We start from the raw sequence: 25,735 nt of genomic DNA on the forward strand, positions 1-25,735 counted from the left end.
AGAGTTAAGGCTCCCTCTGCGACCCTAAGGTTCTGAGACGTTTCGGAGTGGTCATTGGCTGAGAAAATACATATTAACGGACTCAAACAAATGCTAAATAGCAACAAATCTTGAGGCTCAGGGGGAGGGCACTCTGCAACAATAATTTGGGGAATGAGGGGGGAAATGCCAGATTAATGTACTGATAGTGACGCATAACTATATTGAGGGGACGTCCCAGTATGCACTAGGTTAAGTATATAAGTGGTATGTTACACCCTTCTTGAGGGCAGTTTCTGTTACTACTTTTTACGTATTTTACTGAGGCTGTATTCGCAAGCCTGGTGAGCGCAATGTTATTTCATTGCGGATACTAAATTATAATTTTTTTTAAAGAACAAACTTAGCTGTGAATAGAATAGATTCAAGCTGCAAACATTTTTGAAGTAAGCAATACTTTAATTCTTCTCTTTAGTGGTATTAACTTATTTTAGGTTCACATGCTGTACATAAATTACAGACTTTATGGCGTTGTACGTACCGTGCAGGACACAAACATCTTCATCAAAATGGTCTTCATAAGCAGATGCAATTAAATAAATTCAATTAAAACTAGTTAATCTTTTTCTTGGTTGTCCAATGACAAGATTCTCGAGCATATTAGGAGCTGGATCAATTTCCACCATTCCTTGCGAGTTCCAAAATGGGTTACATAGTACAGTACCTATAGGAGCAGGAAGTGCAGCGAGGAGCAGGAAGTGCAGTGAATACTCCCTCCTGAACCTATCAGTGCACCTCTCTAAGGCACTGCTTATGAGCAATGTCTCATCAGCTTCCAGCAGGAGATGGTATGACTTTATGCAAGGTTTGCACGGTTTATAATGAACTTTATGAAGTACCCATGACACTGTTTGCAGCACTCCCTCTTCTCTAGTGTTATCTTTAGCCACTGTAGGGATAACCTTTGCTTTCCCTTGAAAAGGAAAATGATCAGAAGAATGTAGACTACCTCAAAGTTAAGTGGGGCACTGCCCTAGTCCATGCAGGTTTTCAGACACTTCTGAAAACCCTCAGTTTGCTGCAACTCTCCCAAAGCATTTGACATTGAAGTGTCCCTATTAATGTGCTCAGTTGTGTGGTCCAATACCTGGTCAAACGGTTAGCTATTCAAATGGCATATTAATGATGTGACTCAGCCCATAAAGCGGTTTTAGCGAGAAGCGGCCCTATAGAATTAAGCCAAACAACGTGCACATACTGGCAAAACCAGCACACTTAGAAAATCTTTCAGGCAGGTTTTGGCAAAAAGTGTTCCTTTAGTTTATGGCAAACTAGTCTCCACTGTGCCAAAATGACTTGAACAAGTGTGAATAATTTGAACAGCATCTTTAGGATGTATGAAACAAGCAAGCACTACTTTACAAAAAGACTCGCCTGTTAATTGCTGAAGATGGTAATGGAGCAGGTTAAATGGACCAGTGTATGGAATAGCCTGTGTCTCCGTGACCGTACTCATGGCTAAATCTGTGTAATCTGAAAGGCAAAATAAGAAAAGTTAAATAAATGCTCTACTAGTGCAAGTTTATAATATAAACTACCGAAACCAATCTGAATAGATTTTAGAATCTGCAAAATGAATGTAGCATAAACACACCAAAATATAAACATTTAGCAGGTGCTTAGCATACATATTGCATGTGGTTGTGTGAAACTCATCTCCTCAACAAAGTGGTAGAGGCATCTCTTTGTCAGCTAACTTAATCTGACTGGATTAGCTTTCAAAACCTGGAGATCAAGCCCGGGAAAGACGAGTATGAATTCTGTGTCAATTGGCAAAATAGCCAACACAAAGAATGCAGTAGGCGAACATCTCGTGCCTTAGAACCTTAAATTGAAAACTGCAACTTGGGCATACAAAGTTGCTTGTGAATCATAAATGGAATGTGTGGGTAGTAATATCAAGATGATAAACATTTGCGTCTGCTTAAGTTGTGTACTTTAATTACTTCACTGAGACTAAGATTGTGCAATTGGGAGCAAGTACTACTGGAAAACAGTAAAAGACACAAACGTAGAGTCAGTTGTCACTTACTAGAGAGGTCACAAGAAGCAAGTATATGATAATTAAAGTTTCTCTTAACGAGTATGCCGGAGACTCGCTGACCTTGCTCTGGTTTTTTATCTGCTAAGACACCCATCACCTATTAGTGCAAAAGAGAGAAAACAAGAAATCATAGCATAGGCATATTCATTATAACAAACTGTAGTTAATGCAGTTATAAAGGCACAGTGAATCAGACAATGCATTTATTTGTGGAGAACGGGATGGTGATGCCTCCCCACTTGTACTCATGCAAGCTAGAAACTTTCTCCCCAGTCCTCTCAAAACTGGCTTCCATCTGGATTCTCTTAACAGGAAAAAGAGTGGCAGTATAGAAGCCCCACCAGAAGACAAGAGGACAATGCATATCACAAAGCGCACCAAAGCAACTTTGGCTCCCTCATATCAAGTGACAAAACACACATGGTTGTGAAGCAAGATCTCCCATATCCAACAGGGAAGTTCAGAACTGCTTGGGTACTCACTGCACACGTACCAGACCGCAACTAAGCGGAGGAGGTGGCCAAGCAAAGTTTAGCAATGTATGCAGGAATTTCCAGGTCTCTGAAAATGGCTCTGGGCAAATGTAGAAATTATCAGTTTATCATGTATCATTTTGTGTGTTTTACATGATTCTATGTTTAAGGATGTGACCTCCTGACGAGTCGTTTGCTTATACACTCAAGATCCTTATAAAGGTCATAATTTTACAGCATTCACATCATCCTTACATTCAATTAAAATTTGCAATACTTTTAGGTCCTTCAACTTCAACCAATAAATCTCACCTATGCAAGGTCTACTGGGTTTATTAATTGATTTTTATGACATGGCAAGGGTTTTTATTTTGCTATGTTGTACTGCTTCACACGTTTTTTTTTGTTTATTGTATTTTTTTTACTTTTAGCCATGCAGCAGAGCAGGCGCTGCAGTACAACATGGCTAAAAACAAATCATTGTCAAATGCTCAAAGCCAAAAAGCTCATGCACATACAATAGCTATTTGCCTTTGTCAAGGGTTTTTGTTTTTTTGGGACACAGTGCGAGGGTTAGAAAGAACAAGCAACTAATAAAGAGCTACGACACAGCCAGTGTTGGCCGTTTCATAGAGCTTTTTATTTTTTATTTTAAGAGGGTGAGGACGGGCCAACTCAAATAGCAAGAGGGCGAGAAGGGGCAAGCAACATGAGGGACGGTGGGATGGATGGGAAAAGCAACACAATGTAGGAGGGGGATAGGAGGGGCAGAGAAGCAACAGAGCTGAAGAAGGTCGGTGAGACAGGTAACAGCATCAACGCAGGAGGGGGCAAAATGAGCAATAATGAAGTGGCAAGCAAGAAAAACAGGCCAAGCAAGGATAACTGGCCAAGTAATGAGAATGGCAGGTAACAAAGTGGGGAAAAGTACTATCAAAACCCCAAACAGTACAAGCAGTGAAGGCCACAAGTTGAACAAGGAAGCAATTCTTGGGCCAAGCTCTAGGGGAGGGACAAACACACAAAGGAGAAGAGAAGCTGGCACATGTTGGCTGAAGGGTAGCAAGGAAACGAGAGTAAAGGTGAAGTCAACCAATGGTATTTAAAAGGCAGCACACGCGGTCTTAGGTTAAACTTAAAAATAAAAAGAGGTTTAGAATAAAAACAAATACAAAAAACAGCAGTACAATCATTCAGTAGTTACCTTAGCTAGCTTTTCTCCCCTGAAGTACAGAGTCACTGCTTCCGTATTGCGAGGATTGTGAACTTCAATGTGAACCTCCTCATTATCCTCATATTCTCGGATCAGTGCCGCCTTCAATCGAGCCATTTCATTCTGTTCACCATGGACCAATATCTGCGAAAGAAGAAACATAGCAAGTCAGATGCAAATAGTGCAACTCATCCCAACAAACAAGTGCAAGTCCATTTTGACCAACAGAAAATGGGATCGGGGGGGGGGGGGGGGGGGGGGAGGTTGGGCGGAGTTAGCTCGCAACCAAGATGGCTGCTTGAGCCGAGAGCTCCCCCGTCTCCGACACTATCCTGCTAAATATCCTGCGTGTGGCTGAGCCCTAGACGGCCTTACCGGACTGATATGTGTCCCTCGGCAGTTGCGGTTGGTGCCTGGCGAGGTTCCGGCCATTGATCCCTGCTGATCGTGCTGCTACGAGCTGCGGAGCCTAGGGACCCTGTGAGGCGATCCACAGTGGTGAATGCTCTTTCTGTGATCGGAGAGCAGAGAGGTGCGCTGGTTCCCCAGTCTGTGACGGCCTGCTGGAGATAGGCCTGGTGTCGCCTATGAGGGCCTGCTCTTGATTGCCGCCCCCTGCCCCTCCGTAAGAATCTGTGGCGGAGGGAACGGTTGCCCAGTGACAGCCGCGGACGGGCTGTGGGGACGCTGCAGAGTCTGTCGAGTGGGGGGGTCTGGCGCTGATGACCCAGCTGATGCGGAGGCGACCTGCTGGTGCTGAGGCGTGCTGGCGACGGGCCGAGAGGCGCGGCTGGGCCCCTGAGATTTGTGCGACATCTGGAACTCCACTGTACGCCCCTGGTGGGACACCAGGTAGAGCGACAAGACCTCCAGGCGGTAAGGTGGCGCGACGTGGAAGTTGTGTCAGAAGCCCATTGACAACGTGCGTGAGCTCGGGACGGGCAGTGGGGCTGCCCCCATGGAGCCGCTCTCCCTCCTATAACTATAACTTGTACCCATTGCCAACTCCTATGATATGCTGGAGAACTATTGAGTTCTGGAGCTCCCGTCCAGTGAAGTGTGTCGCTGCCCCACCTGGCGCCTCGCGAGTGCACTCAGGGCTTAGCGCTGGGAACCTCCCAGGTGCGGTTCCGATGGATGTGTTGGAGGTCTGAAGGTGGTTGCTGTTTGGTACGACGCATTGCCTGGCACGGCTTGGACCCTCTTCTGTCTGGGTGAGATATCTGCCTAATACCTGCTACAGAACCGCGCCTTGCTTGAGTTGCCCAGTGGCCCGAGGGCCATACGCATGCTGCACATCCAGCTGGTGAGCGGGGGGGGGGGGCAGGTGGGGGAGGCTACGACTCTGGTGCTGCTGGCCCTCGAGCCCTACATACTGGTCTCTTGTTTGTCGGCTGCGGAGTTCTTGATGGCGCTGCAATGGGGTGCACGGACAAGAATCAACCCAAACTGTCTTTTGACAACAAGAGATCCAAGCCTAGTGACCCCCCACCGGGCGAGGACCGCGCAGAGATGGAATCATTGTGTGATTCGTCACAGCAAGATATCTGTGGCATCCTCTTAGTAGTACACCATGTCTGTGAGCCATTTGGCAGACCGTGGGCCCCGACGACCATCCCATGTGAATAACACCTGCCGTTTAGCAGTAGCGCCACTCTCACAAAGTGACCCAGCACACTTTTTAGACCCGGCACATAACAAAGCAAGCATTCCAGGGGCGTACAATCCAGCATCCGGCCAGTCATGGTATATAGAAGTTCAACCACCTCCACCCAGTATAGGTGCACCATCCTGCATTGCCAGGCAAGATGAAGGAAGTCCGCCCCTTCCTGCCCACACCGTCTACAGCAATCTGTGTCCCCGAGTCCCATTCTATGTAGTTTCTTAGGAGTGTGATCTATCGGGTGCAGGAACTTTAAGTGGATAATGCATAGGTTACTATTAGACGACAGCCTCCCGTCACCATACATATCTGCTGTAATCTGTGAGTCCAGGACTCTGTTCCACCGCTCTAGACTTTTATCCTCTGGGAGTACGGTCTCCTATTGCACCGCCCTGTACAGCCTAGTGAGCAGTTTTTTAAGTCTCGACCTAAAGCATTGCTTTTAGCAATGCTTGTTGTCGATATTTCCAGTAAGCAGTCCGAAAAGTCTGCCAACGGCGGATTAGCCACATTTCATGTGCGAAAGGCGCGTGCACAAACCAGCTACGTCACACACGCCATTTGTCTGCCTCGCATCAGACTTCAAAGGAATGCGCTCCCGCTCCCCAGCCTCCGACACAGCAATGCAGAGAGCTTCTTTTCTCTCTGTGGGCAACACTCTGTGAAGACTGTTTTTATATGTCACTTTTCCTCACCTGATTTGTATGCTAGCCCTAACCCATTTCTTTCTCATGGATCTAGTCTTCCCTCTTGATCACGTTTTACACCCTGTGGTACGGGTTTCATTTCTGCAGCTTTAACCTTTGTTTTTCCACGTGGTTTCATGCCCCCAGGTTTTAAAAAAAATATATATATATATATATATCTTTGGGTGACTATATTTTTCATTCTCATTTATCTTTTTCTTCAGAATATACTTCATGTTATCTTTGGGACATTTGCTTGCCCTTACCTTGCAGCCACCGCCCTCGCTCTATCCAGCCATCGCCCTCGCTCTATCCAGCCATCGCCCTCGCTCTATCCAGCCACCGCCCTCGCTCTATCCAGCCACCGCCCTCGCTCTATCCAGCCACCGCCCTCGCTCTATCCAGCCACCGCCCTCGCTCTATCCAGCCACCGCCCTCGCTCTATCCAGCCACCGCCCTCGCTCTATCCAGCCACCGCCCTCGCTCTATCCAGCCATCGCCCTCGCTCTATCCAGCCATCGCCCTCGCTCTATCCAGCCATCGCCCTCGCTCTATCCAGCCATCGCCCTCGCTCTATCCAGCCATCGCCCTCGCTCAATCCAGCCATCGCCTTCGCTCAATCCATCGCCTTCGCTCAATCCATCGCCTTCGCTCAATCCATCGCCTTCGCTCAATCCATCGCCCTCGCTCAATCCATCGCCCTCGCTCAATCCATCGCCCTCGCTCAATTCATCGCCCTCGCTCAATCCATCGCCCTCACTCAAACCATCGCCCTCGCTCAAACCATCGCCCTCGCTCAATCCATCGCCCTCGCTCAATCCATCGCCCTCGCTCAATCCATCGCCCTCGCTCAAACCATCGCCCTCACTCAAACCATCGCCCTCACTCAAACCATCGCCCTCACTCAAACCATCGCCCTCACTCAAACCATCGCCCTCACTCAAACCATCGCCCTCACTCAAACCATCGCCTTCACTCAAACCATCGCCCTCACTCAAACCATCGCCCTCACTCAAACCATCGCCCTCACTCAAACCATCGCCCTCACTCAAATCAATAAAATTATTTCAGTTTTGTTTTGCAAACCATAAAAGTGCAAAAGCAGCGATACAAAATTCATTATTAAAGAAAACCACATCAAGATATAAAAATACAAGATGAGCAGCACTTTGCGGAAATACATGTTTTGCCAAAATACATTAAATACAGATTCAGAAAGGAGTATGACAAAAATTAATTACAAATCCAGGCATTTTCTATTCTTTACAATAGATTTTAAAAACTAAAGTACATAAAGGATACTGTCGCTGTGTAATATTTGTAAATACATCATAGCTGGTCTGATCTGACGAAAATTAAGTTTCTTTAAAAGTGACACCAGATAGCGTTTGCAGGGGTGTAGGAAGGTACCTCCTGACTATGGTTGCCCCCAACTTTTTGCCCTGTGTTTTAGCTGGTTTTTGACATAGTCGACCTGGGGCCCTGCCAATCAGGACCCCAGGCCTACTGCTCTCTCTCTAAAATGGATTCCATGTACCCTAGGTGCATTTCCAATTGGTACTGGGCCACCTTATCAGACCCTGTAACTCAGGGCATAGGTGTACCCAGGGCCTACCAGGGGCTGAAGCATGTATTATGCCACCCCTGGCTGGCCTCCTAAATTTGACACAACTGGCTGCATGACAGCTGGGGCAAAGTCGTGTAATCACCCTTTGCTGTAGATATAGTATACCTATATCTAACCCTAAACTGGACACACAGATTCCTATCAGTCACTCCTATGGCAGGCCTTAACAATCCTGAAGGCAGAGTGCTTGGAATCGTGTGAGATGGTGCTCTGGCATGAGCTGAGCCTGTCTGCAGCTTGCGGAACCAAGTCCTAATAGCTGTTCCATGATATCGCATACCATATACTCTTAAGTGCATTATAATCCTTGCGGTTAAATGCTATCTTTGGTATTGCTTTATCAAAACATGTCGAGTAAGGTGTCATACGAATTGGAATACTAACCCCTCGCCAATTCTGGCGACGGGGTTAGCATTCCACCCTTCTAGAGGGACGCGACATGTATGTAACTGTGAACCCCGGTTAAAGTTAAACAAAGCCTCAGCTCCACAAAATGGATGCTGCCACCACAGACACGAGTCTGACCCCCTGCAGCTGGGAGTCCTTCCAGCGAGGGGAGCCTGGACAAAGGGTTTCCTGTCGTGGGCGGTGCTAGCACCGTCCCAGACAGGGTTTTGTGTATCCTGGGTAGGCAGGGCTTTACAGGAAGGTGACTGCTGAGTGGCACCCCGGTGCTCACTACGCATAGGCCAGTCAGAACCCGTTCCAGGGGCACACCAGCCCCTGGCCTGGGGAAAGTCCGGCATGGGAGAGGGGTGTAAGCACCCCCCACCTAGTCCCACCCATAGGCAGGACCTAGTCACCGGGTCAGCCCCCTTTTTTAGTATAAAGATGGGAGCGGGCCCCCTGTTCAAATTAGATCATCTTTGGAATCAAGACACGACTTTCTGCGAAAGACATCAAGATTTCCTTCTTCAAGATTCCCCCTTGTGGCTAAGGAGTAGTCACCCTGCATCAAGCGGGCACCATCCTAAGAACACTGCGGTCTGCTGCAAGTCCTTCCTCCGGAATCCGACGACCCAGCTCGACGAGACCCGGCTTCCCTGGCACCTCTGACCTCTACTCACCTCTACAGCAAAGCTGAGAACTGTGAGTGCGACGAGACCTCGAGGGACCGACGATCGCCAAGACTGCACGACTTCTTTGCAACAAGCCCACCGTGTGCTCCACTGGTGAGTGCTTTGGGGTCCGAGAAGCCTCAACCCTGAGCAGCTCCAGCACCGAAGATCAGCCCTCCAGCATCTCCACGATCTGCGTGGGGCCCTTCTGCTTTTGCCTGCTCACCGCGCTGTGTGGCTACTAGCCGGCTGGCTTGTGGCCTTCTTCACGACGCCCGACGACATCACTGCTGCTGGTCTGGTTGCTACAGACTGGCCCTTGCTTCCTTCTTCAAGAGAAGCACCCCGGACCCTCCTGGTCCACTCCAGACGCCATTTTGAGTCCACCGCGTGGGCTTGAATTTGCCAAGGCTTTGTTGCCCAATCCTGGGCCCAGCGACGCCGACAGCTTCATCCATCGTGGGACAGCTCGCTTCTCCATCCTGGTCGCCGACAACGCCTCCTGGTCCGTGAGATCTGCGAGCACAGCGTCACCAACTCACCTAGTCGAGGTGACTACCATCCGGTGCCCTCCTGGTGCCACCTGACTACTGGCTAGTAGTCTCGAACTTGGTCCCCTCTGCTTTCAGGTGTCATCTTCCTTCGATCCAGGCTTGGATCCATCGAACTTTCTTCACTGGTCGCCTGCCAGCAACTCCTTTCTTCCAGGCTCCTGGTCCGTCTACGAGGATTCCCAACGTCTTTTGAGACCTATGCAGCTGCAGCCCCTGGGCTAGGTAACTTCGGCATTTCGGTGCCCCAGCATAGCCTCACTATTCAAGGGTCAGAATCCACTTTCGTTTTCCTCCTACCAGGTCGGGTTCGCCCGAGAACACTAACTTTCTGAAAACTAGCTACCATAGACTTTGTCCCGCATCACGCGTGAGAGTGTACACTCTGCACCCGAGTCCCCTAGGCCTCCTAGAAGTAATCTGAAGATTCTATAGTCAAGACCTAGCGATTCCAAAGCCTATTAGTACTGTACTTACCTGCTAGTAATTTCGCATTCCACTTTCAGAGTATATGGTTTTCCGTGCCCCTCGGGCATTTGTATATACTGTGCTAACTTAAGTATTTTCGTAAGAGTTTTGTTTTGTGCTTAGTACCCAGTCCTCATAAAGAGTACAGGGCTGTTGTGATTCTTAATAAATATCTTGTTTATTTTCATAACACTTGTGTGGTGTCCTTTCACTGGGTATTCAATGGGTATATGTGTGGTATAACAGCTGGCTTAACACGCCCTCTCGAGTCTTTAGCCTTAGACTGCTCGTATCCACGCTACTAGGATAGCTGGTCTATAAGGTTGACTTACAACCAATCATCAATAAGGGTTGCTGGACTGATACATAGTGTTCACTAGAATAGTGAGCACTGCATATCAGGCCACCTTCTCACAGGGGGTATTCATATAATTTACATAAAAACAAAAGGCAGCATATCCTGCGGAGACTTTCCGTCGCAGCCGCAGGGAGCAACTTCTTTACTAAAAATAGCTTTTTGTGGCTTGACAAGCAAAAAGTAACACTGATTCAGCCGAGATCTATTTAATAAAAAATTTTCATAGGAGGTCAGAGTGCCCATTAAATAAGGCTCAACATCACTCGTCGCCACCACATCACTCGTCGCCACCACAACATCACTCGTCGCCACCACAACATCACTCGTCGCCACCACAACATCACTCTGTGCAACTATTCAACAACTGGTTCAAATATCTTCACAATGTTTCAAGCTTTATTACAAATGTCACAAAAAGATGTTAATATTTCACTTCTGTTCAGTGTATTTTATTGTGACTAAAATCCAAGAACATAATCTTCACAAAAGTTATTTACTAAAGTTTAAGCTATTGCCATTATAAATTACAATAACTTTTATTTAAGTATTGATTATTTAAAAAAATTAAAGCCCATTGTTATTTGTAATATCAATACATCTAAGTCACGTAAATACAAAACATGTTGCATTACAAATGCTATAGGTGTCACATTTGCAAAAGGTAAAAGTATTGGCATTGTAAATGACAAAGCTATTAATTTCGTAATTTTCAAAACCAAAACATAAATAAAATATTTGTCATTTACAAGACCAATAGCTCAAACTTTCCTAATGCGAGACCTATTGCATTGCAAATGCTGGTTCTTTGATGCAGCTACTATGACCATCTGTAGGGCTTTTGAAACTACCGGTTCCTCTGGAAAGCAAGTATAATGATCCCGGACAGCCCTGCGTAGCCTATAACAAGTATACTGAAATAATGGTGTGAGATTTGATATATAGCTCAAATCTGAACTTGTGATATACGTCCCCTCTTCGTAGAGATCCCCACAGTAGTGATGCCCGCCTCCCTAAGTAAGGTAATCGGCCCACACTCCCCAGCCACCGAGAAAGCAGCATGCCCTTCAATGCACAATGCTGGAGCGTACAGGGGCAGTCTATTCGTCCGCCTACCAATTTCCTGCCATGCTGATACTGTGACGTCGATCGTGTTGATCTCCGACCTGGGTGTATGGCTATGGACATGCGTAATAATGCTTTTCAAAGGCACATTGTCGGCGTCACCCTCCTCCACCGCCACATGAGGATTAAAGACATGTGGTCGGAACCAATAATATGCATATTGAGCTTGTCCGCAAAGATAGTACGCAAAAAAATCCGGTGCATTAAAGCCCCCTTTTTCAAAGGGCAATGTCAATGTGGCCCAGCTAATTCTTGGGTGTTTCGCCCCCCACACCAAGTAGAGTAATTGAGTCTGCACTGTTTTAAAAAATTGTTTGTTCAATCGTCCGGGGAGGTTACAAAATAAGTACAAAAACTTGGGGAGAATCACCATTTTTATCACCACTATGCGATCCACCAGCGAAAGGGGCAATCCTACCCAGCGATCAACCCGCTGTACCAAATCTGTATAGGCCCTCCCGTAGTTTTCACGGACCATTGTCACCGGATCACAGTGAATCCAAATGCCTAGGTACTTGACTCGATCCTCCGTCCATACCAAGGGATATTCCACCTGAGGCAACACTGTGGCAGGTGTAAGAGGGACGAGTACAGACTTCTCCCAATTAATATGCAGCCCCGAAAAGAGACCAAATCTAGTATATTCCAGAATAACCGGTCACAAGTGCATCTGTGGCTCAGGGACAGGTCATCCACGTATGCGATTATTCCCACCGGCCGATTGTTAAAATTCAGGGCAGCCGCCCTATGGGATTGACGAATTTTAGGCGCAAGGGGCTCTAAAACGATGGCAAAAAGAAAAGGAGACAACGGGCATCCCCGTCTAGTGCCACGCTGAATAGCCAACGGGTCTGAGGTGAGTCCTCCCACCCTCACCCTCGCCGATGCGTTAGTGTACAGAACCTGTATCCAAGGTACGAACACAGGAGGAAAGCCCATTCTATAGTGGATAGATATCATGCATTTCCAGTCAATAGAATCAAACGCCTTGGCCGCTTCCAACAGAACAGCCACGGCAGGCAACTCCGGGTTGAGCACATGGAACATGGCGAATATTGTACGCAGATTCCAAGAGGTAGACCGGTCCGGAATGAATCCAGATTGATCCGGTAAAACCAGGAGAGGCATCAGAGGGTGTAATTTAGTACCCAATACCTTGGCAAGAATCTTCCCATCAATATTGATCAAAGACAGGGGGGCAATAGGACTCGCATCTTGTGGTAGACTTTTTCAACAACATCCCACACCAACCAATAAAGCATTATTCAAGCACACATACCCCCGCCCTACCAAAAGCATAATGCATAACCGGCATTTATCCTGAGGCATAGCAGCCAGGCCTGTTCAACCCCAGGGGTGCCCCAGTATCAGTGTTCATAACCATGGCGAAACTAGAGCGCAATCAGCACAATACAAAGTGTAATGCGAAGCAGAACGCATTTACCAAACTAAGACACTGTTGTGAATCAGTCATCTACATCAGATGTGTTGTCAGGTGATTTGCGTAGTCGTTGCCATTGCCTGTTTTGGCATTGTAAACATTTTGCCCCCATTAAACTCCGATGCGCAGCCTCGCTGGATAGAGCATGGCATAATGGACCTGCTCCTTTTGTAACAGCCTCTTCACATTTTGGAACTCCTTTCACGCCACCTGCACCCGTGCAGTAAAATCCGGGTAAAAGGAGAGAACATTATTCTGATATGTGATCATGTCCTTATTTCTGTTGATATGCAGCACAGTGTCCCGATCTCTGTAGTTCAATAAACGGGCGATTATAGGTCGTGGCGGAGTACCTGGAGGTGGGCGAGCCACCAAAGACCGATGGGCTTTCTCAACAGCAAACATAGGGGAAAGCTCGTCCGCACTACACACTTCTCGCAGCATCGCTTAAACATAATCTTCCAGGCGCCCCACATGTGTAGATTCCGGGATGCCCAAAACCCGGATGATATTGCGTCTCGATCTCGCCTCAATGTCCTCATTCTTTGCTTGAATAACAGCGAGGATCTTCGTAATGTCTGATGTTTTCGCTGCTACTTGTTGCAGCCCATCTTCCGTGTCCGTTATCCTCTGTTCGGCCCCCCTATACGTGCCGCCTGCTTATCCAACTTCGCAGAAAACTGGTCCAAACGACCATTTAGGGCTTAAATAATCCCGTCTATCGCCTGCAGACTAGCCTGTATAGCTGCCAGCGATCTCTCCAGACTCGTGGGGCCCTGTGAAGCAGCTTCCAGTTCAGTATCAGAAGCCGCATTTTGGGTAGTCTTGACAGCCTTCCGGAGCTCAAACATTAGTCGCGGCTGTGATTTATCCGGCTTGCCTATCTCGCACTCTCACATTGTCTCTCTCCAAGGATGAGTATCCCAACAGAGCTCTCTGCGTCTGCAATCAAATTGGTCCAAGTCACCTCCTCAGGCCAGACCACAGCACAGTCGAGCAGGCCTTCAACTCTCCGTGCAGGCACCTATACCTTTACTGCCAACAGACACAGGGATCCTGCCTCGTGGTAGCGAGTCCGGCCCCAGGTATGACAGTTAGATGTTGATGAGTCTCACCCCAGACAGCAGGTACACCATCAGTCGCAACTGCTAAGGTCTCCTACAGACGAGCCCCGATGCAACCATCCGAAGGCCGCCACCAAGCGAGGCAGCACAAACAGCAACCCTTAGGGCCAGTAGTATGTGGGGGGGGGGGTTCAGTACTATGGACTGTGTTCGTTGCCTGACTTCTGCTCCCACAGCACAGACTCCGCAGGATGGGTTTCTCACTAATGATACTGGCGCTGGGCCTGTGTCGATAGTCCGAGCAATTCAGGCATCCCACTCGGGCAATGAGGTCACCGCTGCAGCAACCACACGGTCATTCCATTGCTTGCCGGGCGAAGGACAGCGCTTCCAGGAGGCCCAGGGGGTAGGCGGCGATGAGCGATCGGCGCGGGCAGCTCGTCTCCCCGAGCGGGTGCACCGGCCAAGGCCCAGCTCGTGCGGCCCACTCGTGGCCGAGTCCAGGTGTTGGCGCCGACCGCTCTCCCCTACACAGCCACAGACAACACCAGCGCCCCCGCCGAGGTCTGACACCGCAAGTCACAGGCAGGCACAGTCCTCCTCCGCAACATAGGGCGGTTATCTCAGCCCTTAGCAACAAGTGCGGTCAGGCGAGGAGAACAGCAGTTAGTTCTCCTCGCGCGCCTCCGCCATTTCGCAGTGCTGCCGGCTCAGCTCCTCCGCCTTCAAATGCCTCTCACGCTCATCGCCGTACACCAACAGCCCAAATGGACACCGCAGCTGTTCGGTCGGCGTGTCAGCAGAATGCTCCCATCAAGGAATTCGGTCAGCTGGCGCAGATGAGGCAGGATTATGATCGGTGGCCAGCAGAGCAGCACTACAGCGCTGCCATCTTGCTGATTGCCAGGCCACGCCCCGACTAATTCTATAGTTCCTTTGTTAGAATGGACAGAATTTCCAATTGTAAGTGAAAGAGATGGAACCTCCTTCGAGGTGGGGCATGACTGCTTTTTTGGATGAATTCCAAAGTCTGACCGTATGAAATAATGTCCAGGACCCAATGGTTGGTTATAAATCACTTTAACGAGTTGGGTACAGTTCCTAAGGGGATAGTGGAAGGGAAAGGTGGGGGAAAGACAAAGCTTTTGTCTTATTGCCCTCGCACACCCCAAGAGGTGTCATGCATCATCATTGGGCCTTGATCGTCGGGCCGGCGCTGCAATGCTAGACAGGCTCACTGTTTCCGGGGCTCTTTGTCGGAGATCTTTTAGAAGAAGCCGTTGGTTGCGTGCGGGTGTGGGGGCAATGGGAGTTGGTGTGCACGGGTGGAGTAGTTTAAAATAGGTCAGGGTCGGTCCTAGTAGCAATTAATTTTAATGGTGAAGGTGGATCCTGCCTAACTAAAATAAAGTGGACGCCCTACGGGAGTGTAATGTCCCTAGCAGGCAGTCTATAGTGGGGGTCGACATGTTTCGTGCCAATTGTTCTGGAGGAATCTGTGGGCACTTCATCAGGACCAAAAGTGAATTAAAGTGCACAAAAAAGGGAAGTTGGAAAAACTGCCACTAAGACTTTTGGAAGTAGCCTGTTATGGGGCCCTAGTAGTCCTGTTTCTGGGCAGAGCCGACACGTGACGAAACTAAGAAACAGTTTTGTAGGGCACAGAGAGGCTGGAGGAAGAGCAATGGGGGCGGGGTAGGAGAAATAGAAAGGAAGGAGGTTGAATCTTAGTTAAAGAACTTAGTTAAAAACCTTGCTGTTTGAAATACCAAGGACTACATTAGACTAGTATGGCCACTATGGAGTGTAGAGGGAACCTGGGCTGTCAAAAGGGAGTAATTGTACCTACTGATAAATTAGGGGAATGGTACGTCACCTGTAGCCGGCCCTTAATGAGTGTAAATCCATTGAATGCAATTCTCATGGTAGAATTGCGGTCTTCCTCTGTTGTAGCACTATATAAATTAGTACATGCGGTATGATCTGTTAACATTCAAAACGATTGCTTCTTGAGATGTTAAAATTTCTCAGATGTAGGATAGGTCTCCATTCGCTGGATTCTCTCTTTAATCAAGTAGAAAACTGGAACAGAAACCTGTACCTTTCCGAGTGAAAGCGACTAATTCTATAGTTCCTTTGTTAGAATGGACAGAATTTCCAATTGCAAGTGAAAGAGATAGAGACGGGACCTCCTTTGAGGTGGGGCATGACTGCTTTTTGGAAGACTTCCAAAGTCTGACCGTATAAATAATGTCCAGGACCCAATGGTTGGTTATAAATCACCCATTCTGGTAATTGATGGACACATTTATCCCCACCCCCTGCTGCCCCCCACCCAACTCCCTTAAAGGAAATGATTTCGGGGACAGGGTTATCGTGGCAGGCACCTTTTTAAAGTCACTGTCTTTAATCTGTGTCTTTGTTCTGGGGCCCTGGCATCGAACATGGCGCTTGTCTAACACGGACTGCTGAGGGCAGAGGCATGTAGTATTGAGATTTATAATGTTGTTGATAGTGGTAGCATGGCTAATAGCTTTAGAATTGATATCCCAGTCTATAAGCAAATTGTCCTCTGCCTATCACCCCTCAAAGGGCCATTGTCTCTTCTGAAGAAGACCCAGAGATCTTGCAGTATTGGTGTCGGATTCAAGCAACTGCAAACCATCATCCAAAGGCTTTCTGCAGAGCGCTTCTCTGTCATAAGGCATGTCCGCAGTCTTCGTTTTGACCACATGTCTAAAGGATGTGCATCTCAATCCTCCCTGCCTCCAGAGAACAGCTGATCCAGATAACTGGCATAATCTAGTGGAATTCTATATCCATGGCACAACTGATCATCTCTGAAGATGTTCCAACGCCCTCCTAAAGAATTTTCTTAGCTTCAGATTTCTCACCTTCAGGTAGAAGATCAGTGTATGCTGCTAAATCCCATCACATCTGCCTATTGTGCTGCCAAATGATCACTAAGCAACTGGATGCTCCAACTGTGGTTGGCACCCAGTTAAAGCACCATTATCCTATACTTTCCAGACTTCTTCCGTTCCAGTAAGGTGCTGTGCAGCATGGAGCGGAAGTATTCTTCGATCAGCACTAGGCAGTTTGCTACCAAACTAGCCTTTGGGTGGCCAATCTGACAAGAAGGAAAATCTAAAGGAGCTTTATATTCAATATCCAGTCGCGGGATAACTGCAGGACTGTTGTATTAATTTTCAGGACCTTAACACCCTCATTTCAAATTAAGGAACTTATTGGAATAGGTTTAACGGATTCTGAGAGTGTGCTTAATGTTAGAGAAAACAATAGGATTGCTTTATTGATATTGGCAGATCGAATATCTTATGCTTTCCAAAAGGCATGGAAACCCCAAATATCATTTGGAGGAGAATCGAGTGGGCGAGGAACTGATGGACAGATTGGCGTTAAATAAGAAATGCGTTACTTACCTGTAACAGCAGTTATCCAGTATTGGTGTCTTTCATAGATTCACATGCCTGAATCATTCCCCGTCGCCGAGACGGGAGCCTCCGGTACATAAAAAAGTAATGTCCTAAGGACATACATAGAGAATATAGGCCGAAGGGCCTCCCCTTTTTGGGGCCTTTCCACGTCCTTATGTAAAAGGACCGAACTTCTCATCGTTAGCCAATCAGCTCCGACCTCCCTCTAGAACCTTCCCGGGAGGAGCCTCCGTCCCTCAGATTTTCGTACGCACCCAGCTAGGGTGTTGCAATGTAGACATAGAGGTACGTGAGTCCTTACCGGGGAGGCGGGAGGGTTGCATGTGAATCTATGAAAGACACCAATACTGGATAACTGCTGTTACAGGTAAGTAACGCATTTCTTATCCAGTATTTGGGTGTCTTTCATAGATTCACATGCCTGAATCAGAGTAGCCAGCAGTTATACATGCATAGTGGTAAAGCACATTCTCACATCTAGCAGGCCTGCATAAATTACAGACAACATGAGAGAAACATGGTAATATACAGTCATGCATATAGCAGAAAAAACCATGAAGAATGTGCATACCTGGATGGCGGGACGAGGTAAGGCTCACCTTATTGGAAGAGATGGCGCAGCACCGCTTGTCCCACTGCAGCGTCCTTCTGCAGTTCGATGTCCAGGCAGTAGTGCTTGGAAAAGGTATGCGGGGACTTCCATGTCGCCGCTCGGCAGATGTCCAGGATCGTCACTCCAGCGAAGAGCGCCGCTGACGTTGACATCGCTCTGGTCGAGTGGGCAGCCACTCGGTCTGTCAAAGGCCGTCCGGCCTGATCATGGCAGAAAGCAATTGCTGAAGAAATCCAGCGTGAGATGCTCTGTTTTGTCAAGGGCAACCCCATGCGCGGGTTGCTGTAGGCTACAAAGAGTTGAGAAGACTTCCTGACGTCTTTGGTCCTGTCCAAGTAGAATTTGAGACACCTTTTAAGGTCCAAGGAATGCAGCGCCCTTTCTGCTGCTGTGGAAGGGTCCGCAAAGAACGACTTGAGGACAATTGGTTCGTTCAGGTGAAAGTCTGACGGCACTTTAGGAATGAATTTAGGGTTGGGCCTGAGTACCACTCGGTCGTGCCTGAATTGGAGATACGGTTCCTGAATGGACAGCGCCTGAAGTTCGCTGACCCGTCTGGCTGACGTCAGGGCTAGCAGGAGAGCCGTTTTCCAGGAAAGATGCTTGAGCGAGGCCCGGTGTATGGGCTCGAAGGGGTGTTTCATGAGTTGGTTGAGCACCAAGTTCAACTGCCAGGTTGGAGGGACTTTCCGAGGCCTCGGAAAGGATCTGTAAAGCCCCTTCAGAAATTGCTTTACCAGTCGACTGGACCAGAGGGAGGGTCCCGATGGGGTCCTGGTGAACCTAGAAATCGCAGCCAGATGAACCTTAATGGAGGCGTGAGCCAGCCCCGATTGAGCCAGGTGTAGGAGGTACGGTAGCAGCTGTACTGGGGTGACCCGGAGAGGGTGTAAGTCTTGTTCCGAACACCACAAGCAGAACCTCTTCCACTTGAGCGAGTAGGTCTTGGTCGTGCTGCCCGCCCTCGCTTTGGCCAGTACTGCCCTGCAGTCCTGCGGTATATCTAGGTCTCCGAACTCACGGTGCTCAGGAGCCAGGCCGATAAGTTGAGCGAACGGAGGTTCGGGTGGTGTACTAGGCCTCCGGACATTGTCAAGAGGTTCGGGTGTTGTCGCAGGTGAATCGGGGGCCTGATGGACAGGCGAAGTAGATCCGAGAACCAATGTTGTCTCGGCCAGTACGGAGCAATCAGTATCAGCGTGCACGGTTCCGTCCTCATCTTCCGGAGGAGCCTCGGTATCATCGGGAACGGAGGAAAAGCGTACGCAAACACGCTGGACCAGCCGATGGAAAAAGCATTTCCCAGCGACCCCCGTTGGGGATGCCAGCTTGCGTAGCTTCGGCATTTGGCGTTCCCTGCCGTCGCGAAGAGATCGATCCTCGGGGTGCCCCATTGTGAGAAGACGTGGGCCACCGTGACGTCGTTGAGTTCCCATTCGTGGGAGAGAGAGGTCTGCCTGCTGAGGGCGTCCGCGATAGTGTTGTCCTTCCCTGGAACGTACTCCGCTTTGAGGGAGAGGCCGTGCGCCACCAACCAGTTCCAGATTCTTTGCGATTCTCGTGAGAGAGAGAGAGATCGCGTTCCCCCTTGTTTGTTCAGGTAGTGCATCGTCGTGGTGTTGTCTGTTTTGACGAGCACAGGGGAAGTGCCGATACGTGGCAGGAAGGCTTGTAGAGCCAGATACACTGCTCTCAGTTCCAGGAGGTTGATGTGTAGTTGTTTCTCCTGGGCGTCCCATTTGCCGCTGACTCGAAGGTCCAACAGTACTGCGCCCCAGCCTTCCAGTGAGGCATCGGTCGTGATGACCAGTGGTGCCGGCGGCAGGAGGAACTGTAAGCCGGCCGTCAGGTGTGTCTTGTTTCTCCACCACAGAAGGGCCTTTATGATGGCCGGTGTGATCGTGATAATGTCGTCGAATGAGCCGGAACACTGTTTCCATTGTCTCGCCAACGCCTCCTGCAGGGGGCGCATGTGGAGCCTGCAGTGCGGTACGAGGAGAATGCATGAAGACATCATCCCCAGCAAGGAGGTGAACGTCCGGACCTTGATGCGAGGCTTCTTGGCCACCGCCGCGGCCAGAGACAGTATTTTGCTGATCCTGTCCTCTGAGGGGAAAGCCTTCGCGCGCTTCGTGTCCAGGGTCGCCCCTAGGAAGGTGATCCTCGTCGACGGAGTAGTGCATGATTTTTTGAGGTTGATCGTCAGACCCAGCTGTTGGAAAAGAGCGCTGCAGGCGTTGAAGGAAGCCAGCGCGTCCTCCGGGGAAGGAGCCTTCACCAGCCAGTCGTCCAGGTAGGGGAACACCTGGTGACCCCTTTGTCGCAGGAAGGCTGCCACTGGCGCCAAGCACTTCGTGAAGATACGTGGGGCAGATTTGAGGCCAAACGGCAAGACCTTGAACTGGTAATGTCTGCCCGCTATTTCGAACCGTAGGTATTTCCTGTGCCTGACGAGGATGGGGACATGGTAGTAGGCGTCCTGTAAGTCCATGGAGACCATCGAGTCTCCTCTCTCCAGTGCTCCTAGGATCTCCTGGATTGTGACCATCCGGAAGGATTGACTCCTCAGGAAGGCGTTGAGCGCCCGGAGGTCTAAGATCGGCCTCCACTTGTCCTCTTTCTGTTGGACCAGGAAGAAGTGGGAATAAAAACCCTTCCCCTTCTGGGACTCCGGGACTCTTTCGATGGCTCCTTTGACCAGCATGGCGGAGACTTCCCGGAGAAGGAGGTGCAGGTGTTTGTGAGCACGCTTCAGCGGAGGGGTGTTGGGAGGGGTGTTGACCAGTTCGAGGGAATGTCCAAATTGAATTATTTGTAGTACCCACCGATCCGTAGTGATTTTTTGCCAATTGTGGAGGAAGTGGGTCAGTTTTCCCCCAATTCGAAAGGATTGAGACGGTGGTGGGACTGGCTGGAGTAAATGGTCACTGGCGGCCGCCAGTGCCCTTCTTGGTGGATTTGCCTCTGAAGGACGATCTCCAATAGGATGACTGTCGGGACTGTTGTTTTTGCTGGGGCTGGTTCCTGTTGCCGTAGGAATAGGACGACCGGTTTTGGTAGGAACCTCTGTAGGAGTACTGACCTCTGGAGCGGCCCCCTCGAAAGGATTGGTTCCGGGACTGAAGGGAGCCCAGAGCCCTCGCCGTGTCGGTGTCTTTTTTGATGGCCTGGAGTGCCTCGTCTATCTTCTCCCCAAAGAGGAATTGACCATCGAACGGCATATCCAGCACCTTAGATTGGACCTCCTGCCGAAAAGACGTCGCTTTGAGCCAGCCTTGGCGGCGGAGCACGGCAGCCCCGGCCAACTGGCGGAATCCCGTCATGGCTGCGTCGATGGCGCAGTCGATAATTTCTGCCGCGGAGTTTTGTCCTTCTGCTAGAAGAGCTTTCACCTCGTCCTGGACCGTGGCCGGTAGGCCTTGCAGATAGGGAGCTATGTCTTCCCATAGCTGGCGGTTGTAGCGGCCAAGGAGGGCGATGGAATTTGCCACCTTGATGGACATGGCGGATGTGGTGGAGAACCTCTTGCCTATGGTGTCCAGCTTCCTTCCTTCCTTGTCCGGGGGCGCGGACAGCGGCGAGGAGGGGTTGCGGGATTGTTTTTGGGCCGCCTGAGTGACAACCGAGTCCGGTTTGGGGTGGCCGGTCAGGCAGGCAGGTGCGGAGTTCGGGGCCTTATATTTTTTGTCTAGGCGCGGAACCACCGCAGGCACCGAAGCAGGCGTGAGCATCAGCTTCTTGCCCTGTTCCCATAGAAAGTCTATAAGAGGAATAGACTTGGCCGATTTCTGGGTGTGCTCCTTGAAATCATGGAGGATGCATTCCGTTTCCGCGGATTCCACTGCCATGTGAAACCTCCTCGCAGCTCTGTCCACCAGTTTGTGGAAACCTCCTACGTCTGCCGCTTCAGAGTGGCGCGGTCGCGGGGATGCCGGGGTAGACGAATGGTGTGATGACGCAGCATCGGCATCGTCGTCTCTGTGGTCCGAGGCGACGTCTTGCACCTCGCCTTCCTCTAAGTCCGTCTCATCCTCCTCGCTTTCCGATGAGTCCTCCGCCTGGGTTTGCGGTCGGAGTTGGCTCCAAGGACGGGCCTGGGGAGCGGAAGGGTGCGAGGCCGATGGTTGCGCTTGGGTGACCGGTACCTGGGCACCGCTGTCGGCGTCCGGGAACCGTTGTCTATAGTCCTGCACCAGGGATTTCAAATCGTTGACCAGAGACAGTGGCAAACAGATCATCGGGGTGTTCACCGTGTCGACGTTCAGGGAGCTGCCTTGATACATAACTTCGTCCCGGATCTCGTGGACGTCCTGGTGTTCTTCGCGAACCTCCTGTTCTTCGTCTGACTCCTCACTCTGGAGTGTTTCCTGTTCTTGCTCGGGTGCCAACTCCACCGTTGGGCGAACCGAGGGCGTTGGAATCGAGTGAATAGAGACTTCGACCAATCTCGATTCTTTCCAAGATGGCGCCGGGGTCTCTTCCGACGACGTGCGTGAAGATGGCGCCCCCGCCGTGTGTGTTGGTGATTTGGGCACCTCCGTCAGGGTCAATGGCATCAAATTTTGCGGGGATAAGGGTTTCGCCGCCTTACTGATGGCAGGGCTTTGGACTTGAGATATCTTTGTCGAAGGTGTGCTCTTTGAACTTGACTTCGACGTTTTAGGAGACGAACTTGACTTCGACGTCTTAGGTGACGAGCCTTCGGTATGAGGTGTTTTCGGCGAAGGCGTACCTGTAGATTTAGACCTCTTAGGTGACGAAGAGGCCGCCTTCGTATTGGATGAAGGTTTCAGAGGAATGGTCGAGGAGACCGGTGCGCCTGAGGACGCAGTGGTGGTCGTCGTGGCCGTCGCGGAGGGCGATGAGGCCGTAGTGGTCGACACAGTGGTCGTGACTGAGGTGGTCCGCTTAGTAGATGGAGCGGGCTTCTTGAACCTCTGGCCATCCTTAACAGACACTGAGGAGGTGGTGGAGCGTGCCTCCGAAGGCTTCCTGTGCGCCTTCTTAGGAGGAGTGTCTGTCCCTCCAGGGGACTGCACCCTGGGTCTCTTCTTGGAGACTTTGGAGGTCGCGGAGACACTACCCTCGGAAGATTCCAGAGTGTCTCGGACCTTAAGCCTGTCGAGCCATTCGCGAAGGCGAGTTTCCCTTTCCTTAACCGTCTTCTTTGGGAAGGCTCTACACACCCTACACTTGTCAGTGACGTGGTCAGGGTACAGGCAATATAAGCACAGGTCGTGCTTGTCCTCCGCTTGAATCCGCTGCTTGCCGCAGGAGGAACAGGCCCTTAGAAGGGCTTTCGTCTGTGAGTCCGCCATGGACGAAGCTTTCTTATTAGATTCCGACATGTAGTCGATGATAGGATAAATCCTTTTCGTACAAATTGAACTTCGGCGAAGTTTGAGACTTCGAATTTTGGAAAACCTGAAGAGCTCAGGTTGGAGACTCCCTAGCACAACGTGCGGTAGAAAAATCTGAGGGACGGAGGCTCCTCCCGGGAAGGTTCTAGAGGGAGGTCGGAGCTGATTGGCTAACGATGAGAAGTTCGGTCCTTTTACATAAGGACGTGGAAAGGCCCCAAAAAGGGGAGGCCCTTCGGCCTATATTCTCTATGTATGTCCTTAGGACATTACTTTTTTATGTACCGGAGGCTCCCGTCTCGGCGACGGGGAATGATTCAGGCATGTGAATCTATGAAAGACACCCAAATACTGGATAATGATCCCAATCTGGGCCCACATCCAGTTAGTCATGTACTTCCTCTTCCTCAGAATGAGCCTCATCGTCCACAGATGGCACTGTGGCCTTTGACTGCGGGGATTTCTTAGGACGTGGACTAGTGAGAAAATGATGAGGCTTTTGAGACATGGGAAGCTATACCAGAGGAGATAGTGGAGGTATGGATGATTGCTTGAGCGACGTGGAACCTTTAGTAATATTCTGCAAGCACTAATCTTTAGTTTTTCACCAAAACCCTTGGAACCTGCATCATCGCCTCATGGTACTAAGCTTCTTGTTCAAAAGGCTCAAATTCCTGCTTGTAGTGAAAGACCCAACTCTGAGTGGCTCGAGGATGTCTGCCTAGCAAAGAAAGTAGCCCTCTTCCATGTATTCTTTGTAATCTTCTTTGTATTTTATGTATACAAAAGAACTATCTTCAATGTCAAATGGCTTCGAGGTAAAGGCAATACCATAATGAGAGCTACGCTCTGACATCAGTGGCATAGAAATGACTTTCTGAAATGAATGTACCTTTTTTTCCTCATTGACAGGGGTAGTCGATGAGGTTTTCATCAGCACCGTCGACAGTTCTCTCAACAGTGGCACCGTCATCGACAAAGAGGAAGCAATCATAGAGGGTTGCCATCAGCAGGGAACGGACCGTAACCGTGATAGTCTACAAAGTTGTTTTCGATGTTGACAGTATTGTTGTAGCCATCGAGTTGGTCCACAATGTTTCGGACGACAATTTGGTGCTGTAGATAGATTCACTATCGAGGGTAACTGCTGTGTCAATAGTGGGGAGGCAGGTTTTTAGACTTTAATAGACATCTTGTCTGATGTGGTTGTAGGTTCTGATCTTGACTTGTGCCGAGAGGAAATGTGTTCCATTTTGTGTTTTTTGATGAGGCTCAGAATGGGCTTTGCTCTTCATAAGGCCTGTGGTGAGGCTTTGTAGAAGCCTTTTTGAGGGTTTCTTGTTCACTCGTTTTACCTATCCCCCCAACGCCTTGCTAACTGCAATCCATCACCCTCCATAATTATCCTAATTATTGATGTTCGAACAAAGAATTAATGACATTATGTAGTTATAGACAATGCAGAACAGACTATTTCAAAATAGCAGCCACACTGAGGCTGGAACAACGTTTATTTGAACGGCTGGGTCACTCGTGTTTTGTGGTGTTAATGAACACTGAAAAGTGACAGGGGAGGGGACAGAGTAAAGTGACCAAGACATGAGTCCAAAAAAAGACGGTTTGTAAACTCCCTGGCGTGCCCATGTCGACTGAGTTAAAGCCTTAATATCTACATACAACCACTTATTTTACGAGAAGATGGGGGAGCAATGTTAGAGCGGATGGCGGAAGCATTGGGGAGTAAGCTGGGAAAAAGCAGCACAAGAGGGACAGCAATACAGGATCGGGGGAGAAGCACACAAAGAAAGTAACACCAAGCACAGGGGAGGCAGGCAGGCAGTTTGTTAGTTGTGAAGCACACAAAAGTTTGCAACACAAAGGAAACAGCTACAAGGAGATATATGGTAGGGAGAGAGGGAGCTGCAGTACTCAAACAAAAGAAAACAATAGTTCACAAAAAGTGAGCAATGGAAGAACGGAAGACAACCAGAGAGAAACGGAAGCGGTTATGCTCCACAGGTCAGGTCATACAAACAAGATGGCACAAAAAAGCCATTGAAGCAGGAAGGAAATGAGAATCACAATTAAGCGAACCAATGGATTGCAATGGAAAGGCTTGTAAAACTCAAAGTTCTTGGTAAATAGCACAGCAGGCCTTTTGCAACCACACAGTTTGTGAAGTCTGACAGGCACAAGCTAAAAAGTAGTACTGGCAAGGTGAATAATGAAGAATACAATTCAGCCAATTACATAAATGGTAAAGAGGCTATGGTCCAGCGGAGGGCCAAAACACATGAAGAGGAAGGCAAGCCATCAAATAAGAAGCAAGAAAATGAGTGACAATAAAGCTAACCAATGATAAGCAATGAACGGGCTGTAAACCCACTAATTCCTGTTAAGCCACAAATAGGTCTTTCGCAACCAAGCATCGTATGCGGTCAGGTTAACGAGACCCAATTACAAAAAGGGTGTTTTGGAGTGTTGTTCAATAAAAAAA

General features: G+C 49.3%; 1 protein-coding gene across 1 annotated transcript in view; it reads right to left on the reverse strand.

Annotated features, from left to right (window-relative positions):
* Nucleotides 1–25,735, reverse strand: part of CPSF3 (cleavage and polyadenylation specific factor 3) — a 258,178-nt gene that overhangs the window by 93,395 nt on the left and 139,048 nt on the right. The window contains exons 11-13 of the mRNA XM_086926362.1: nt 3,761–3,913; nt 2,072–2,180; nt 1,414–1,512 (exon numbers count right to left, since the gene is read on the reverse strand). Of these exons, the coding sequence (XP_086782488.1) occupies nt 1,414–1,512; nt 2,072–2,180; nt 3,761–3,913 (361 nt within the window). The remainder of the gene's footprint in view (nt 1–1,413; nt 1,513–2,071; nt 2,181–3,760; nt 3,914–25,735) is intronic.

Source organism: Lissotriton vulgaris, chromosome 6, assembly GCF_964263255.1.
Source record: "Lissotriton vulgaris chromosome 6, aLisVul1.2, whole genome shotgun sequence".
In the NCBI taxonomy this organism is placed as follows: domain Eukaryota; kingdom Metazoa; phylum Chordata; class Amphibia; order Caudata; family Salamandridae; genus Lissotriton; species Lissotriton vulgaris.